Below are 19,532 nucleotides of genomic sequence, written 5' to 3'. Positions count from 1 at the left end.
TCTCTCTGGGTAGGCATCACTCCAAACTGTGTGTGTGTATGTGTGTGTGTTAGTGTGTGTTAGTGTGTGTGTGTGTGTGTGTGTGTGTGTGTGTGTGTGTGTGTGTGTGTGTGTGTGTGTGTGTGTGTCTCAGATGAGTAAAGTAAGCCAACACAAATGTTCCTCGGATGTATATCTTTGGGCTAACCTTGTAAATGTTTACTGTTACCCATAATAGGTAAATGCAAATCTAGTGAGCTTCCCTCATCAAAGGGCACAGAGAACAAAATAAACACATTAAGAGCAGAAAGAATAGTACAGGATGGGTTTAGTGGAAATAACAGTGTTTGGATCAGCAGGAGGTATGGCGTGCTTAGGACTTGGGATCTTGTTAGAGACATAACACTGGTTCTAGCACGGGGCCGTTTTGTGTGGGTTGCATGCAGTAACCACTACCTCTCATGACTCGTTAGAAAACAGAAATGAAGAGGAGGAAACTCGGCCATGGCTTATCCTGAACTCTGAGGCCTGTAAAGAATGTGAATCTTTTGTAAAGAATGTGAATCTTTCTCAACACCTGCCCTGTGAAACGTGAGTCTTTTTCACCGACAGTTTGGAGGACATTCCACATTGAGGCAAAGTGTTTGTGTATAAGGCTTATGCAACGTATCAGCAGTAGCTTTTCGATATGGACCACCTTCAACCCAGTGGCCAAATCTGTGTATGTGTATGTGTATGTGTATGTGTATGTGTATGTGTATGTGTATGTGTATGTGTATGTGTGTGTGTGTGTGTGTGTGTGTGTATGTGTATGTGTATGTGTATGTGTGTGTGTGTGTGTGTGTGTGTATGTGTATGTGTATGTGTATGTGTGTGTGTATGTGTTGTGTGTTGTGTTGTATGTTGTGTTATGTTAGTTATCTGAATCTGAATTAATCTAAAATAAATACTTATAAATGGTAAAGAAACAATCTGATGTTTTAAACAAGATCTTTATTTTATTATATTTTCAAAAGCAATAACATAATGTATAACAGTTGAGAAATTAAACATCAGCTGCTTCTGGAAAGAATTGATCATTTTTCAACTATTTAATTACTACCTCAGGTCTCAATCACTTCATATAGGTAGTGTACCTATACATAAGGCAAGAGAAAGAACAATGCAAGGAGACATCAAAGGCGACCCAGATAAAATGAGTTAGGTGAGCATTAAAAACAAGCATTAAAAAGCATTTTAAAAAACTTTTACACTATTTCCTACAATATGGTAATTATGACTTAAACACAATTCTGGCCAAAGTATTTGAGTTCAACAGCCAATTAAAATACACCCCTCCCCACCATTCTCCTGAAGCAATGTGATGATTGGAGAAAAATGGGTTGACTTTTAGTCAGGTCTTCCAGCTGGTATACTATTATATAACATACACAGAATTTTTTGTCAATAAAGACACAAATGTCACAAGCTCCACTTGCACCAGCTCCAGAATGCAACAGTGCAGTGTGAAGGCGGATTAAATTAATGTTCCATCACCTCACACATTCTACCTTCCTGAAACATGTACAAAATAAACAAAACGTGTTCAAAATAAACAAAACGTGTAAAAAAAAAAAAAAACGTGTGAAAGTGTCCAAAATGCCTCCTAACCATACTGTATGACAAGCAATTACACCTAAAGTGGTTAAAACCTCCGAAACGATACTACACTACTCTTCAAACAATACATGTATATTCTGAAAATGGCAGAAAACCTCCACAAACCCCCACATTTAGCACATTTTTCTGTCAACGCTTTAAAAGATTACAGCTGTTTATTCTATCTCTTTTAGTCTCATCCAATGACACATGACATCCTATCTTATCTCCACCTGTTCATGGTCATCCTAATTTTTTCAAAAGTGTGCCGAAATATATATCTTCGTAGGACCAAGCACTTATGCGCAAAATGAATACATGATGATTTATGTATGAAACAACTATCTTGTCACCTATCCTGTTCAACTCTCTGATTCCTGAATGGCTAAGAACGATGTTTAAGGCATGTGTTTAAGGCATGTGTTTAAGGCATGTATTTCTTGCCCTTCATCCGAGGTATGATATGCATGTCTCTGACATCATGATGCTGAAGGAGCCAACATAAGTAGCGCTCCGTGCCCATCCCCCATCCGCTGGTGCGTAAGGGAATGACCTGCCGCATGCCGATGTACCATTTGTAAGATTCTTCTGGAACAGCGTGGTGCCGCAGCGCTTCCTGCACCATCTCCGAGGTTGGGTGGCGCTCCCCCAGGCCTAGAGTCTCACCCAGTCCCAGCAGGAGATCGGCAGCCTTGGCTTTGGATCTTCCCGAGCCTTCTACATATGCCTGATAGAACGGCACTCCAAGGTGATCCATTTCTGTCAGCCAAACAGCACCGCCATATTTCTCAATCAAGACCCGCTCGCCTTTTCGAGTGAGCTTTTTGCCAAACTGAGGCTGGCCATCTTGAACCCACTCCAGGCAGTCTGGGGATGGCATCATGGGGATTGCTTGTTCCAAGGTGACCCTTGGGAGGGCTTTCCCACCCTCCAGCATTTTTAGCAGGCCCTGTGCGTGGGACAGAGTGCCAGCCGTGCTCAAGACGATCTGAGAGTGTTTCTTCAGCATCTGTTGTGTCATGTGAGCTACAAATCCCTCGGCCACAGCAATCGCATCGTCCATGTCACCTAAGAGTTCGCATTCCACGTGGTAGAACTGGTTTAAGTGTGTGGCATCGGGATCTTCTCCCCTGAAACTGGGTGACACATAGTAGGCCCCAGGCAGACCTTCTTGGAACCGCAGAAAATATTCAAGAACAAACTGCATGGAGTCGGCCAAGTGGACTTCCTGTCCCAGCATGGTGATGAGCACAGGCTCTGAGTCAGACCCCAGGCCCATTGGGGAGGAGATAGTGTCCGTGGTGATGGGGGTCAAAGCGTAAGCATACTGACAGAGGTTGTTGAAGTAATCTACAGTGCTGTGGAAGAGGGTGTTCTGGATCTGAAAGAGATTGCGATACCACTGGTTGGTTATTGCTAGTGTGGCATGGCTTTGAGGATCTTCCCATGACCTTGGAGCTGTGCTCCGTGTGATCTGAGCGTGGACTTTTTTGAGCTCTTCTGGTGATGCTACCGGGCCGTTGGCCGAGGTGACAAACCCTGGGTATGTCTGAAAAAACTGTGGTGGCACGGTGTTGAATTTCTGACAAGGTGAAGCCACTAAGGGAACAAGTTTTGTGTGGGCATAATCAATTTCAAAGCCCTCAAAAATGAGAGCCACTCCTCGGGCTCCCATACCTTCCTGCAAGAGCTGTGCCACGCTGCGGGTGGCAAGGATGAGGGCTGTGTAGTCCTCCTCTTTTAGACGGAAGACGTCACTGGGGAGTGGTTTGCGTGGCACCACAACTGTGAATCCAGGTGTGTTGGGGAAGGGTGTCAGGAAGGCCACGTGACTGTTGTCCTCCCACACCCGCCAATGTTTCTCCTCACCACGCACAATTCGGGAGAAGAGATTGTTGTGCGAAGGGTCTCCCAGGAAGTCGTAGCAGTATGGCACATTAGGTGTTTGAAGTTTGGCCCGAATCTTGGCCTGGATGTTATCAAGCTCAGCATCTTCACAACGTGGGCCATTCTTAGAGCTACAGTAGCCTGGATCGTTGTGATTGAACTCTTCCTCCTCAGCAAGATGGGGTCTCCAGGTAGGTTTAAGGCCATGAATAGGCAACACTTTGATCTGGACAGGCTGGTCTGGCAGGGGAAGCACCACAAGAGCACAACGTTGTACACCAAGTCGTTCACATAGCATGTTCGCAACTCTTCGAGCCCCCAGGAGCATTGTGACACAGTTAGGAACAGTGAGCTGGAAAATGCAGTTGGGACCACTGAGAGACTTGGAAGTAAGGACTGCGGCCCCAGGAGTCCATGGCTCAGGTTGTAAGTAAGCCACCAGTTCATCAGTCTCCCAGATTACATTGGAGAAGTTCACTGCTGGTCTAAACACTTCTGCACGAATTGTGTCATTGACCATTGACGCTACAAACATGACCCCTGCATTTGTTTCAATCACAGCTTCACCTTTGTGATCCACTGCAATGATTCCAGCTTGGCAGCCTTTTAGGTTCTCAGAGATCACCTCCTGACAGGCCTGTCTGAGTGTGTATCCTTTATGACTGTACAGACTAGCGACTCTTTGAGCAACTGTTTGCCTGAGGAAAACATCACCATCACCCGAACACGTCACTGCTACCTTCTCGTCAGCATATATTCCTGCGCCCATCACAGCCGTGTCGCCCACTCTGCCCTTTAACTTGCCCACTAGTCCACCAGTAGAGGTTGCAGCTGCCAGTTTACCCCACCTATCTAGGGCAATTGCTCCCACAGTTTGTGGATGATTGTCCTTGGTGGATTGGATGCTGTTAAGCTTGATGTCCAGCTGCCTACGGCGTATGTCCGTCTGGAAGTACTCAGGTCCCACAGGCTTGTTCCTGTCCTTCTTAGGCAGTCCATGCAGAAACTCCTCAGCCCCGTCTCCAATGAGAAGTGAATGCTCACTTTTCTCCATGACTTGTCTGGCTGCCTTCACCGGGTTTTTCACTGTGCACAAACAGGCAACTGATCCTGAGTTGCTCCCATTGCCGTCCACTATGGAGGCCTCCAGCTCATGTTGGCCATCTTTGTTGTAGACCGCACCTTTGCCTGCATTGAAGAAAAAGCAGTCCTCCAGGGCCACCACACTTCTCTCCACAGCGTCCAAGCTGCTCCCTCCTTTTCTCAGTACTTGTGCCCCAAGGCTCAGGGCAGTTTCAAGGGCAAACTCAAGGACGTCCACCACGCTCTGATTCATTGGCAAACTCTCACCAGCTCCACCATGAATCAGCAATGTGAAGCCAGGCTTCATCTCAGCGGATTGGGTAGACTTTCCGGATTCATCTACGCAAATGTTAGCCACTGCGTCTCCATTCATTTTCCGTTCATCTTTCCCCTGCAGAATACACTCAAGAGCCCCCATCTGACCGGCCATTGCATATCTAAGGGCCAGGAGCACGACTTGTTTCAGTGTTACTTGCAGGTTTGAATGAAGTTTGTCCAATACACTTGCAAAGCTACCTTTTCCATTCATGACAATGCGAACCCGGTCTTTCTTCCCAACGTAGGTAACAGCTAGCTGGTCACGAGCGTACACATTTCCAACTCCACATTCCACTCCCTCTGTTAGTTTCCACCCTGTGAGGTACACAGACGGACATCCAAAAAGATCAAGAAACTTCCTCAGGGGATTGTTTGGGGACACGGAATGACGCAAGACCCCCAAGTGAGGCCCCACACCTTGGCCACTCTTCGTGGCTTTGATGAGATTCTTGTGCTCTAGCAGAGCCAGGTGGAACAGGCCAATGAGCTCCTTGGTGTACGGAGGGTTCCCATCTGGACCGATGCAAGCAGCCAGTGCACTTACTAACTGCCGAGAACTGGTTGTGAAGGAGTAGGTGGGATCACAGCGGCCATGTTTGAAGTGGAGCATGTGGGTGGGGGTGACAAGGATGTGTTTTTCAGCTGATTCTCCAAGCGTTTGTCTCAAGGCTAGCTGCAGGGAGAAGGTGATCCAGGCATCATAAACGCCTCGTTGACTCCTTAGGATGGCGAGAGCATCAGAACAAAAAGGCATTTCAAAAGTGAGAATAGGGGGAGTTTCTGGGGTAGATGTGCCGGCAGGTTGACTTGGCATGACAATACCCTCCAGCTGAAATGTTAAGGGTTTGGGACTTTTCAAGTTAGCGTCAAGAGCTGCAGATTTGTTCACTGTCTGGGCATGGATAAGGCTTCTACTCTGTGACTCTGACAGATTAAAGACACAGTCAGTCACAAGCAAACCCACCGTTCCATCTACAACAGTATGTTCAAACACCAAGCCTGCTGTGTTATCTTTGAACACCACCACGTTAATCACCTGGAAGGAAAAATAAGAAGGTTTTTATTTTTACTTTAATTTCACATGCCATGGTCACATAACATTTGATGTAATATCGCAGCAAGTATCATTGAAGGAATATTCAGGAATATAATTCCCCTACATTACCCCTACCCCATTCAGAATCAAAACTAGAGGATTTCTAATTAACAAGACATTCTCTATGTAAGATAATTACTTTATTTTTTAACCACACCTACATCATTTTTGGTTAAGATTGTTTTCTTCACTCCCTCTCTTCTTCTTCGCTCTCTCTCTCTGTCACACAATTTCCTTAAAAGGGTATAATTTACTCACCTTGTCATAATACCTCAGACAGCTCCACCCCTTGGCCCCGAGTTTGACAGCATTGAGGGTGCTTGCCATGTCAGGTGGTGCCGGTCCATCTTCCAGGGAGAGCGCCAGTACCGCGCTCTCCATGAGGTTCAGGGAGTCTGCAGTTGGCCCTCCCTTCTTCAAGATCTGCTCCCTCACACCGTACCAGTCCCTACGGGGCAGGGAGGAGAGGCTACAGATAGCGGAGGCATCGTGGTCTTTGCCCGTGGCGGGCTGGTTATTGACGAGCTCCAGCTGATGGTATATATCCCCCAGAGGCAGGGCTGTGAGAGGGGCTCCTGCACGGGGCTTGTGCAGTATCTGAATAGGATACACCCCCGTTCGGCAGGTAAGGATGGCATGAAGACTGTCTGGGTAGAGCTGGAATGTAAAAGAATGAGACACACTCCGTTCTAATGTAGACCCTCAGTGCAAAGCTGAAGGTAGTAAAGCAGTAGGGGGGGGGGGGGATCATAATAAGTAATAAGCATCACTCACAGCAGGTTTAAAGAAACCACTGAGTGCAGAGGTGAGATGGCGGAGATGGAAGATGATCGGACACATACTCAGACAGGATCGGGAAAACCATAATAACACAGCGATGACCACAGAGAATCTGTGGAGGCCTTATGTGCCACGAGGCACGCAAGAGACTAGAACTACAGCAGGTTTAAATTACCATATGGCATATCAGGACATTGCAATACAAGGAGAAGGGAATGCTACAGGTATTACAAAAGATAAATTACAATCGCTCTTATTTCCTCGTGCAACAGTTGTCCCTGGTACCACGTTTATTATGTGGAGACCCCCTCTCAGCTGGTGCTCAGAGAATGGCTTACCTTACTGTACACTAAGCTGGTATTTAAACCATTTCAGTCAGCTAGAATACAATAGGGGAGGGGATGACCACAGCCTAAAATAGTGTAAGCACTGTCAGTAGATAAGTCACAAAGAGCCTTCAATCCCCCATATGATAGCTTGGATGCTATCACCATTGAAAAGTATATACAGGGTAAAGCAAGATATTGTCAGACTTCAATCATACCAGACAATAAACAAAACAAAGTCAGTGGTCAAAAGTATGTCCTGGTATATTCTCACTCAGTCGGTGAGTGGAATTGAGTCGTGTTAAGTCCATTCATACAACGGCTGGCCAGCCCATTTACACACACGCACTCGTTCGCTCAGGACACGTGTTGACTGACTCGTTGGGAAACAAAGACAAGAGAAATTAATTTAGGTTACAACACGTATGCAACACACAACACATACAGTTAGCAGATAGTTCTGCCTCCTCACTATTCAATGGTGTGATTTGACTATCAGACAGCGGCCGGTCACTTGAACAACGAGCATGGGATGCTTTTATTTAAAAGGGGCATCCCAACCTATTGTGGGCCCAGCTAATGTGTCTATACTTTTACGTATGTTTTTCGGAAAAGGTATCTTATTTCCATGTACCTTAAACATATACACCCAGGACGAAGACTTTGTTCCGTTAAAAATATGCTTACAATTACTCCTAATTGTAACACAACATACAATGATCTTATCTCGGAGTAATAAATCATGTAGGCCCATCCATAAAAGTCTTCACTCCTGCTAACTGGCTAAAGTTTGATCAATTCAGCCAATGGGCCAGATAGGGCTGTTTGAGCATGCGCAGTCGCTACTTATAGTCAAAGTTGCCCATTTAAGAACACAGGACAACACAGATCGACGCACATAGGCTTACACAATGAACATAAAACATGGGACAGACAAACACATAGCACGCCGAAACTGACTCGTCCTGGTCCTTTTAATTAACAATAAAGTCAATTGTAGTGAACGGGACTTTTTCTATGTGCAGAAGTTTTTTTTTATGAGAGCTCTCTATCACATCCGTACAGGTCCAAGTTAGCTACCCCGTTTGAGAGAATTTCGATGGTAGACTTATCTCAGTTTGTACAGCGCTACAAACAGAGCCCGTCGCAGCTTTCAGACAAAAGTATTGTCTAAACACTTGCGCCTAATAACAACGTCCGACACAGTGTTTTGTCTAAAACACGCGTCTATAACGCCTAATAACAACAACCGACACAGTGTTTTGTTTAAAACACGTGTCTATAACACGTTTAATGTATTGGGACTAAGCTTGGAATTCGATGCCTTCGCGCCGTTCGCGATGCCTTCGCGCCGAATCTAAATGAGCACGCCAAAGTTGAAGAAGGGACCGGAGGACGCAGTCAGGATTCTGTAGTTTATTTCAGCGTGGAGACCCCCTCTCAGCTGGTGCTCAGAGAATGGCCTACCTTACTGTACACTAAGCTGGTATTTAAACCATTTCAGTTAGGTAGAATACAATAGGGGAGGGGATGACCACACCCTATAGGTGAGAGGAAGGGGGAGACAGTGGGGTGAGGGGTTCACCTATGGGGGAGGGGGGTGATAACAGGGTACAAAGGGTTATAGCAGGAAGGAGACTCTCGGGGGGGGGGGGGGGGGGGTCACATGACATTTGTTCAGGTCTCAGTGAGACAGACAGAGTATACATCCAAGATTACAAGTTACAGATACAAAATAAGGCTACACTTAGTTAATGTAACAACAGAATAGCAATATTTCCAGTTCCATCACATTGGAATGCATCTGTGCTCATGCATGTGAATTTCAGCACAGGCTCAAGCTTTAGGACGTTGGCCGAGGTACTTTATATCCCTGGAACAACATAGGAAATATAGTGCCAGGGACAACTGGTACCCGAGTAGATCAGAGCGACTATAAATTACATTGCTGAATTGAAGGACACACAGTTGGGACATGAAAAATCTCCTGAAATGTCCTATAAAAAAGTAATAAAATATATTTAAACATTTGACTACTCTCCACAGGGCAAAACTTACCTTACTCTTCTCTGGATATTAGAAGCCCATCATGTTTTCACAACTTAAGTCTAAACTTACCTTAATCTCATCTTGTTTCTTTCCAGGGAGTCGGCTGGAAGCGAACATTTCTGACTGCTGCGTGCGCTCCTCTGGCACCTCTCCCTCAGCCAAGGGTTCGCTGTACAGCTTGGCCATGGCATGCACCAGCGCTGCCGCCCTACCCAGGGATGTGTCATCTCTCCAGGCCTTCGACTGAGTCAGGACGACAGGCATGACGGTGGAGGTGGGGATTGGGTCGTCACAGGACAGAAGGTAACCTTTGAACTGCTCTGTCACCCAATTCTCGCGGCTCAAGCAGGCATCGGACAGCTTTCTTTGGGCTTCCTGCAGGATCTCCCTCTGCTCGGAAAGGGTGTTTTTATACTGCATGTAGAGGTCAGGGCTCATAATCAGCTGGAGGACCCGGCCTGCTTCCTGCAAGGTTATGTCCAGGTCTGGTTTGGGGTAGTTATGTAGCGCCATCCTGTGGAGAGGATTACCCAAGACACCAAGCAAAGTTATATGTAATTTATTTATTTGTATTCATTATATTTACATTTTTCCTTATTTTTGCTTTTGTTTTTTTCCCTATATTTTTTGCTTTTTTCCTTGAAAGACTAAGCTGTCAAACAACTGGCTTGAGGCGGGCCTTCCTGCCCAGGCTAAATAGTCATTAATTGAACAATGTACAATACAATGTACAATTGTACAATTGAATGTACAATTGAACAATAATTTCCCAACTACTAACTGCGGCGTATATTAACTGCATGTCTTTTATGTAATTGCTTAAAACAAACCAGTGTATTAACCACACCCTTGTATTAACCGCAATCGTGTATTAACCAGTTTTTTTCCCAACGTTGTGTCATTGTGTCAAAAATGCAAATACTTATTGGGTTCTCTCTGGTCTCTCTTCAAGTAGCAGACCTGCTCTGCACGCGAAGAGACGAAGAGAGAGCACAAGAGAGACGAAGAGAAAGCACAAGAAAGACGAAGAGAGAGCACAAGAGAGACGAAGAGAGAGCACACACACCGGTTAATGTACAGGGCTTGTTATTGTTTGCGTCTGGTGTTAGCTAATTTGCATGAAGGCAAGACACGAAGGCTATGAATCAGAAGTGTTTTCAAAATGAAAAAAGGATGAATGCAACGAGGTGCAGGCGGGGGAGCTAGAGAGAGTGGAGGAAGCGTTATCTCCTAATGCTGATCTTTTGGGCAAGATAAATTGACATGCTTATTTACACTTGCCAATCTGAGAGAAGGCGCATTACTGTGGTGAAGTATAATTAATTAATGTATTTACTGTAGGACTGCAGGGAATTTACAAAATCAATGTGGGTCATTCAGTCATAAAATTACTATAACAACAAATAACTATGTAAATTAAAAATATAACAGTACTGTGTCTTCTTTTCTCAACATAACATACAATTGAAGTCAATCAATATTATTTAAAATAATTTAAGTACATGCTGATGAGGGTGAGGTTTTTGGCCTATGATTATTCTTCTTCAGCAAGACGTTAGATTTGTAAAATGTGGGCACATTTTTGCACACAATTGTTTTAAGTGTAATCTTTTTGTGAAAGATTGTGTGAACAGTTGTTTTGGTATCAATATATATAATACATATTGTCCCTTGATTTCATGTCAACTCTTTTACCCTTACCAAAAAAACCTTGCAAAGTAATGGTACTATTTCCAAAGTGATAATTTACAGGACATTGCATCACTGAACCAGGACATTTCTCTTATCTCTGATGATGTTTTATAAGGTTAGACCAAGGGGCCAGCATACAACATCAAAACTGTTACCATTTTTTAACATGCATCTAAACAATAATTGTATTATCAGAAGTAAATCAATATCTACAAGCAATAACCTTTCAAAGTACACAGCATGTGCTTTTGTGACATTCACCTTTTAGATACAAATGAGCAAATTAGCTTGAAATGAAACTTATGCAGAGTAACAGGGATGACATAGATCAGTGTTTACCCTTTAAAGGTCTTATAAACTTTAAGCATTTTTAAAGGTCATCATGTGTGTATCATTGAGCTAAATATCCATATCATTAAAGCTGCAATAGATAACCCTTATAAAACTAACTTTTCGTCATATAATAAAACTGTCACTATGTCCTGAGATGGATAATCTGTGAAAACAATCAGGCTCCTCTGGCTACACCTAGTGCTCCTACTGCGATTTGCAGGAATGCACCGCAACCGGATCAAAACAACTAATCACAGTCGGGAGGAGTGTCTGATGGAGTGTCAATCACTGCTCAGGCCCCTCCCCCCACATGCTCTCACTCAGTCAAACTCAACATCTTTAGTGAGTGGATTTAGGTGCAAACCAGCAATGAATATACCACCTCCTTAACCAACAGCCAACACAGAAAAGGAAACAGAAGACCAGTGAAGAAAAGCAAGCTAAAAAGAAAGAGATAGGCTGAGCCTGAGATAAAACAAGGGTAAACCACAGGAGTCCGTGGCTTCAGAGGCCAAACTTGAAAGGGCAGTAAAAGCACCCACTACAGAGACAGGAACGGCAGTAAAAGCACCCACTACAGAGACAGGAAGGGCAGTAAAAGCACCCACTACAGAGACAGGAAGCCAGAGACGCCATGGTGGCTGTCTTTCTGCTGAACAGGTACCTATCTGGTTTGTTCTGGGGGGGGGATATGTCATTTTCCTGAACTATGTAGCCAACACACCTTGCTACTTGTGTAGCTTATGTATTTTCCGCTAACACTAGTAGACTGTAGCTATACCTTGTATCTAATCTATTTGTGTATACCATATGTTCCCGTCTATTAACTGCACTGTTTTTAAACTGCATTAGAGCATTGTATGTCATTTTATAAAAACAAACCTGTGTATTGACTGCACCTATTAACCGCGGTTTATTCAACGTTGCGTCATTGTGTAATGCAATGCAAAATAAATCCAATGTAGTTGTGGTGCAAGCACTACTAGCCGTTTAAAGGTGTATGAAATAGTGATGGGCATTTCAAGCTAAAATACTACAGTCCCTCCCCGAACGCACATTTAATTGTGAAGCTTATTTGCAAATGACCCTATAAGCCAGGCTACTACTAAACTGATTTTGTTAATCTTCTCTTCTTTAGTCTAACGTTAGGCTATATTTTACAGTCAAATATCACTAATGTGCCACACACCTAGCTTAGTAATGAACAGGGATAGTATTTTGAAACAGTTTCTCTCCTTTATTATGAGTCAAGGTATCTGATAAATACCCAGCACTACCAGAGCAGGGGCGTCCCTCTCTACCTTTAAGAAGCTTTTGAAGACCCAACTCTTCAGCGAGCACTTCCCGTCCTAACTGGCACTTCGACTAGTGCGTAACTTGCAATTACAGCAGTTACATTTCTGCACTTCTTTTTCTTTTTATTTCATTTTGTTATATTTCTTATGTAAAGTAGTATTTCTTTATTGTTACACCAGGTTCTATTGCTCGTAGCTTGACTATTCTCTCCCTTGTACGTCGCTTTGGACAAAAGTGTCTGCTAAATGACTAAATGTAAATGATAAATGTTAAACATGAGGTTGACTACATTAAAGCAGCCATGACACCACTGCAAGCACTGTTTGTGGTAAACACAATGTCAACTTTCCATCATAAACTAAATACCAACTCCTCACCCCCTACGTCCAAATTCATGTACAGGCTTCCTGTCAAAAGTGATGTGCAATTACTGAATAGTAGTAAAAAAAAAAATACAGTCTGTTTTAATAAAAGTGCTTGTTACATCTCAAATGTGGCTTTGACTTACAACTGAACATTTAGAACCGGGTTGGAGAAAATACTGAGACATACATTGGGTATCACCATTCACTAATACTGAGAATAATAATAGTAATTAAATATATATATATTTATAACCACTTTGTATTTACAGTGTTAAAATGTCCTCACCTCAGGTATGTGAGAGTGTGTGTCCCTCGGTCTTCTGACTCAAGAACAGAGGAGTGGTGCTCATACATTTATATGTATACCATGCAATACCACACACACACACACACACACACACACACACACACACACACACACACACACACACACACACACACACACACACACACACTGACTCTCCCCCACAATGAGTGACACTCTCCCATATGTTCTGACTGTCAATGGTCTGCATTACTTAACTATGAAGTATCACGCATCTCTCTACAAGAGATAGGCTATTGTGATAGAAAACTTTGTGAAACTGTATATCTCTTCTTTTTTATGTTTATTAGAGTGGATGTAAGTGCCATGTCCTTGGCCTTAGTCCTTGTGTAATCCCAGGACTTAATTGAAACAGACTGCGGTTGAGTGTAACTTCTCATTTTACCAAACAGTAAACGGTCACCAAGGACTGTTGCTCACGTTAAGGGGAACAAAACCTGGCCAATGGAAACTAGCCTTTTGGCTATAATTGGGTGCATTTACATTTCAATGTTCATGAATGTACACTGTCCCTCTTGATCAAATAAATACATTGATTGATTGATTAATGTAGAAGCAGGTCTCCATACGCAGAATCAAGCTCATCCAATAACGCCTTGAATAAGCGATGCTGAAGCGCTTTTGCTCGAATCGAGTTTACCACTTTAACCACCAGTGTCATAACATGAGAAAAGCCAAGGCTTGCTGATGAATCACACAGTGACACTTTATGAAGTCTGGGAAATCCTGGTCATTACGGCACAGTGCTATAAAACCAGCGTGCAACACCGCACATTGCCGGTGCCCCATCGGTAGTGTTTGCCACCAGTTTATGAATGGGGATGTTATTTTCACGGACATAGCTTTTAAACACATTGTAAATATCCTCATCTCTCGTTCTCTGCTTTAAATGGAGAACTACATGCACATGTCCAGCCCTTCATAACTCATAGTTAAAACTACATGCATCTGTCCAGCCCTGTGTAACTCATAGTTAAAACTACAGAGGCTTTGTCTGTAGAGGTCACAGTGGATTTGGATTTGAGTAAAACATTTTCCACTAAAAAACACTTTCCACTAATGTTCAGCTTTCCTGCATTCTTTTCTCTGGGCTTTTACCATCATGGTGTTCCGCCCGCTGTGCTTTCTGTCTCCTCAGAGATTTGCATAACTCATAGTTAAAACTACAAAGGCTTTGTTTATAGAGGTCATAGTGGTTTGCAGTTTTGTTTTTTCTCCACTTACATTCAGCTTTCCTGCGTGCTTTTTTCAGGGCTCTAACCACCATGGTGTTTCTCCACAGCTGGTTTCAGGGGCACTTCCTCTGTCTGTTGAAACTAGTGTATAACCGCCGCCTAAGCACCATTGCGATAGGGTATCACTCTGGCCCTATACTCCTCTCTGGCGAAATGCACCTTCCTCCACCTCTTTCTCTGGCCACTGCTTGTGACACAGAGGAGCCCGGCAGTGTTTGTAACTTCTGCATGAAATGGCAACATGTGCCTCTTGGTCGGTCCACAGGGCATGATCTGAAACAAACAAAAACATTAAGAATTATGAAAAGTTTGTGGATAAACACAGTAGCAACACAGAGTTATGCACCAAAGTGTTGAGTCGCTGGTGAAATCACACAACATGAACGCGTTATTAAGTCAAACTGTTTCATACTGAATGTCCTCCATTCAAGTATGAGTGGCTGGGATGGTTATGGTAAGGATAGGCTAAAAAGGGTTAGCAGCACATTATGATGGTGCTCTAACGCTTTCATGTTTTAATGGCTGCCAAGGTTGGGGATAGCTGTAACAGGTAGGCACAGAGAGTGGCATGGGGGTAGACTTTTGAAAAAAGCAGTGTTACACACATACACAAGACACTCTCCATCCACACACACACAGACACACACACACACACATACACAAGACACTCTCCATCCACACACACACACACACACACACATACACAAGACACTCTTCATCCACAGACACACACACACACATACACAAGACACTCTCCATCCACACACACACACACACACACACACACACACACACACACACACACACAAACACACACACACACACACACACACATTTTGATTATGTTACTGCTCTCACACACACACATTTTGATTGTGTTACTGCTCACAAACACATATCACACACACACACACAGACACAAACAGACACACACACACATACAAAAAACACTCTCCATCCACACACACACACACACACACACACACACACAGGGACATACACACAGACACACACACACATTTTGATTGTGTTACTGCTCACACACACATACACACACACACACACATTTTGATTATGTTACTGCTCTCACACACACATACACACACACACACACATTTTTGATTGTGTTACTGCTCACAAACACATATCACACACACACACACATTTTGATTGTGTTACTGCCCAGTTGGTAACTGCTGGTTGCTACATCTTCTCAACGTTCAATGTGCTAATGACAGGAATACAATTTTGGATGAAAGTGCATTCATACGCAACACATTCATTGTGAACATGCAAATAAATATAAATAATATATATATATATTGTTTTCAGCGACTCAAGTTCAGACACCTTGCTAAGGATGTAACGTTTTAACAAGTACTAGGTGTTTCCAAGTAACTGCTTGTGGAGTCAATTTCCACACAGTAAAAATGATGCTCTATTGTTCTGCACAAAGGCAAAAGAGCTTTCTGTTGACAAAAGTCAGATCTTGTGAAAATGTTGGAAAGATGAGGCTTCAGGCTTTAGATTTGTCTTGAAAGAGGATTTTGAGCAGCCCCCCATCTGCGAAAGAAGTCACTTCAAAAATCTGAATGAATGTAGGAATACACATACTTAGTACCATTTAAAAGTCTGTAATCGTAGAGAAATGTAATTGGTTTCAATACAAAATCTTTTTCTGAATTAAAATAACAACAGAACAAATTAAACTGATCCAAAATAAAGTGTAGACACTGTTATTGTTGTAAATTATCTTTACAGTTGAAAATGACTTTATTTATTTTAAATGGAATATCTACATGGGCTTAAAAGGCCACCACCACTCCCGTGTTTTTCAATGGCACATGATGTGAAGATCATAATTTGCAGTAATAAACTAATGTTCCATTGTGAGGTAGCAGGTAGTGGATGATTAGGAGTGTACACATCTTGCACATCTGACCTCAGGTAACCTGTTCACTGTTTTAGGTCACAATGACTGTTGCTGAGTTTTGATGAAAAAATGAACTTCCACGTAGACAGTTAGTTGTGTGACTAATATGCCTATTTCCTGATGTATTAGGTTGATACGTAGGCCCCTGAGTGAATGTGTTTCAGCTTGTTATGGTTGACTGTTATTCATCTGTCCTAGTAGTGAGTACTTCAAATTGAGACACAACCCTCTCGAATATTCACCCAGCTCACTGTGCCTGCCTCCACCTGTCAGTGGATCACAAACTTCCTGATCGACAGGAAGCAGCAGGTGAGGCTGGGTGAAACAACATCCAGCACCCGGTCAGTCAGCACTGGTGCACCTCAGGGATGCGTGCTCTCCCCACTGCTCTTCTCCCTCTACACAAACGACTGCACCTCAGGAGACCCATCTGTTAAACTCCTAAAATTTGCAGACGACACATCAGTCATCGGCCTCATCCGTGATGATGATGAGTCTGCATATAGGCGGGAAGTTGAACAGCTGGTCCTGTGGTGCGGTCGCAACAACCTAGAGCTGAACACGCCTAAAACCGTGGAGATGACAGTGGACTTCAGGAGGAGCCCCCCAGCACTGCCCCCCCTCATCATACACAACAGTACTGTGTTGGCTGTGGAATCCTTCAGGTTTCTGGGATCCACAATCTCCCGGAATCTGAAGTGGGAACCCAACATCAACACCATCATCAAGAAGGCCCAGCAGAGGATGTACTTCCTGCGTCAGCTTAGGAAGTACAACCTGCCTCAGGATCTGCTGATCATGTTCTACACCGCAGTCATAGAGTCTGTTCTGTGCACTTCAATCACTGTCTGGTTTGGATCGGCCACCAAACTGGACAAGAACAGACTCCAACGGTCAGTCAGGTCTGCAGAAAAGATCATTGGTGCCAACCTGCCCACCATCCAAGACCTGTACACCTCCAGTCAGGAAACGGGCAGGAAAAATCACTGCAGACCCCTCACACCCCGGACACAAATTATTCAAACTCCTCCCCTCTGGTAGACGCTACAGATCACTGTTCGCCAAAACCTCCAGACACAAAAACAGTTTCTTCCCCCTCGCCGTCTCACTACTGAACAACTAACCCACTGTAGCATATATATTTATATTTATATATTTATCCCTGCACTTCTCGCACTCTCCACTTCTTCTTTGCACTACTGTTGTGCAACATTTCACAGCTACTGTATATAGCCATTCCGCCTTGTACATACTTTTTTAAACTCCTTAGCCCATTGCACTGTTGAACTGTTTGTTTGTTTGTATTGCATTGTATTGTATTGTGTTGTATATTTTGTGTAAGCACACTGAGAGTCACTTTACCAAGTCAAATTCCTTGTTTGTGCAAACTTACTTGGCCAATAAAACCTGATTCTGATTCTGAATATCAGGAAACCAAATTCAGGTTTAATGTAGATTGTTCCGTTATTTCTTGTGAGCTGATTTGTGTGATTCTGGTTGGTGGAGTAAGATGCCACACCCTTCATGTACTTTTCCTATAAATGATGCTGTATTTCTCTTCCTAAATCTGATCTGGCTCATATTTTCTTTTTGAGGCGTCACTCTTTATAAGGAAGATCTTTTGTTTCCTGGAACAAATCGTTCATATTTGTATTTTTGTTTTTGTATTTGTATTTGTCACTTTGTATAAGGAAGATCTTTTGTATTTGTCCTGGAATAAATCATTGTTCATATCTGCGATTGGAAATCATCTGCTCGAAACTTTCGACAGTGACAAAGAACCAGGCGGGAAGCAGGTAAATATATATCTATTCCTCTACTTTCTGTGAATTTGTCTTATCACTCCAGATGGCATACAAGCCAGTTCTGCTGAAACCCCCCACCCCCGAGACAAGACTGCCATCATGGCTGCACTGGCCTGTTAACTAGCAAATCATCAAAATTGGGACCTCTGGGGTAAGCTGTGGTCTGTTGCTTGTGCACATCATTTCGTAATGCATTTGGTAATGTTTGTCAGACAGTTGAAGCTTATGCACCCGCAGGTCATGCTGGCTGCCTGCTGGTATTGCAACAGCAACAACCTGCTATACAGCAACTTCCTGACCTGTGGGCAAAAGAAGGCCTTGGTTTTGGATCGTGTTCATTATCACCCACTGAACTTTCTATACATGCACCTGTCAGACAGTACCCACTCACCGAACGGGATAACACACCCAGATCAGGGTCAGGGAGGAAAGAACAGGATTCAAACACTGGTTACTGGTCAGTTTGATCTCACCGCTTAGAGGATTCAAACACTGGTTACTGGTCAATTTGATCTCACCGCTTAGAGTACTCCTAAGTCACACTTAAAGTTTTCTCCTAAATCCTATTCACAAAGTTGCCAAGACCAATTTTTGCTAAGGAAAGAGAAAGACGCCGTTGCAATGGCTGACGTCAGGTCAAATGCACAAGCTTCCATTTCAATAACATCAGTGATTGGTTGATGAGTGACAGGTCTGTGTCGGTGAATATTAATTAAAAGAGAATTCTCGTGTCGTGTGAGTAGGCATGTGCTAAAGGATGAGTATGTGCTCTGAGCGCCATACTGGTGAGCCTGGCTTTTTGGCATTGCTGTCAGGGTGCAGGTTTGGTACTCCATAGTCCTGGGTTCACACGGGAAGTCATCGTGGTGTTTGAAGTGGAAGCATCCACAGTGTTGTTTATAGAACATAATAATCAAAAATGCCTGACAACAGTTATACATTTAGGGGAAGGCAAACAAATCTCTGTGCAGAGATCAATTTTGAAAACCAATTATGAATAAAAATGACCTTGGAGGCTTCAACCACCACTGAGTGAATCCATGGTAAGACTACACAATGCATGCTGGGGGGGGGGGGGGGGGGGGGGGGGTCACCTTACACAAATACAACTGGTTTTAACAGTTCCAAATCAGGGTGTTTTTAGAGTAAAGTTCATAAACTGTAAGATTAAACATTTAATATCTTATGTTTGTGCTATTTTACAGAACATAAATTAAACTCACCTTTTTGCAGTTTACACAATGTTTCATAAATGAGGTTTATGGTGGGATAGCTGCTACACCAACATTTCAAGACACGACTCATACAATTAATATCAGGACAGGAAATGTTCTCCGACTGTGATCTTGAGCGCGGATATATTGACTGATTTGCAAAATACAACAAGGATTG

At 43.4% G+C, this 19,532-nt stretch overlaps 1 protein-coding gene across 1 annotated transcript; it reads right to left on the bottom strand.

The window, feature by feature from the left end:
• Positions 1 to 957: 957 nt before the first annotated feature.
• On the bottom strand, positions 958 to 13,160 carry LOC105900857. Its single transcript, XM_031574341.1, has 4 exons — positions 13,129 to 13,160; positions 9,226 to 9,670; positions 6,260 to 6,658; positions 958 to 5,941 (listed from the first exon to the last, which is right to left on the bottom strand). The coding sequence occupies exons 2-4, from the start codon at positions 9,667 to 9,669 to the stop codon at positions 2,042 to 2,044; spliced, it is 4,743 nt and encodes a 1,580-aa protein (XP_031430201.1). The 5' UTR covers position 9,670; positions 13,129 to 13,160; the 3' UTR covers positions 958 to 2,041.
• Positions 13,161 to 19,532: the final 6,372 nt, after the last annotated feature.

Source organism: Clupea harengus, chromosome 10 (assembly GCF_900700415.2).
Source record: "Clupea harengus chromosome 10, Ch_v2.0.2, whole genome shotgun sequence".
NCBI classification, from domain to species: Eukaryota; Metazoa; Chordata; class Actinopteri; order Clupeiformes; family Clupeidae; genus Clupea; species Clupea harengus.
The sequence above is the reverse complement of the archived record's forward strand: the minus strand, read 5'-3'. Positions and strand labels throughout refer to the sequence as shown.

What these genes read in the sequence shown, in the direction of transcription:
- LOC105900857 (XM_031574341.1), bottom strand. Translation starts at nt 9,669, where the DNA reads ATGGCGCTACATAACTACCCCAAACCAGACCTGGACATAACCTTGCAG. An exon ending in AGAAACAAGATGAGATTAAG is followed by an intron (nt 6,659 to 9,225) that starts GTAAGTTTAGAC and finishes TTTACATTCCAG; the next exon opens with CTCTACCCAGACAGTCTTCA. An exon ending in GTCTGAGGTATTATGACAAG is followed by an intron (nt 5,942 to 6,259) that starts GTGAGTAAATTA and finishes TTTTCCTTCCAG; the next exon opens with GTGATTAACGTGGTGGTGTT.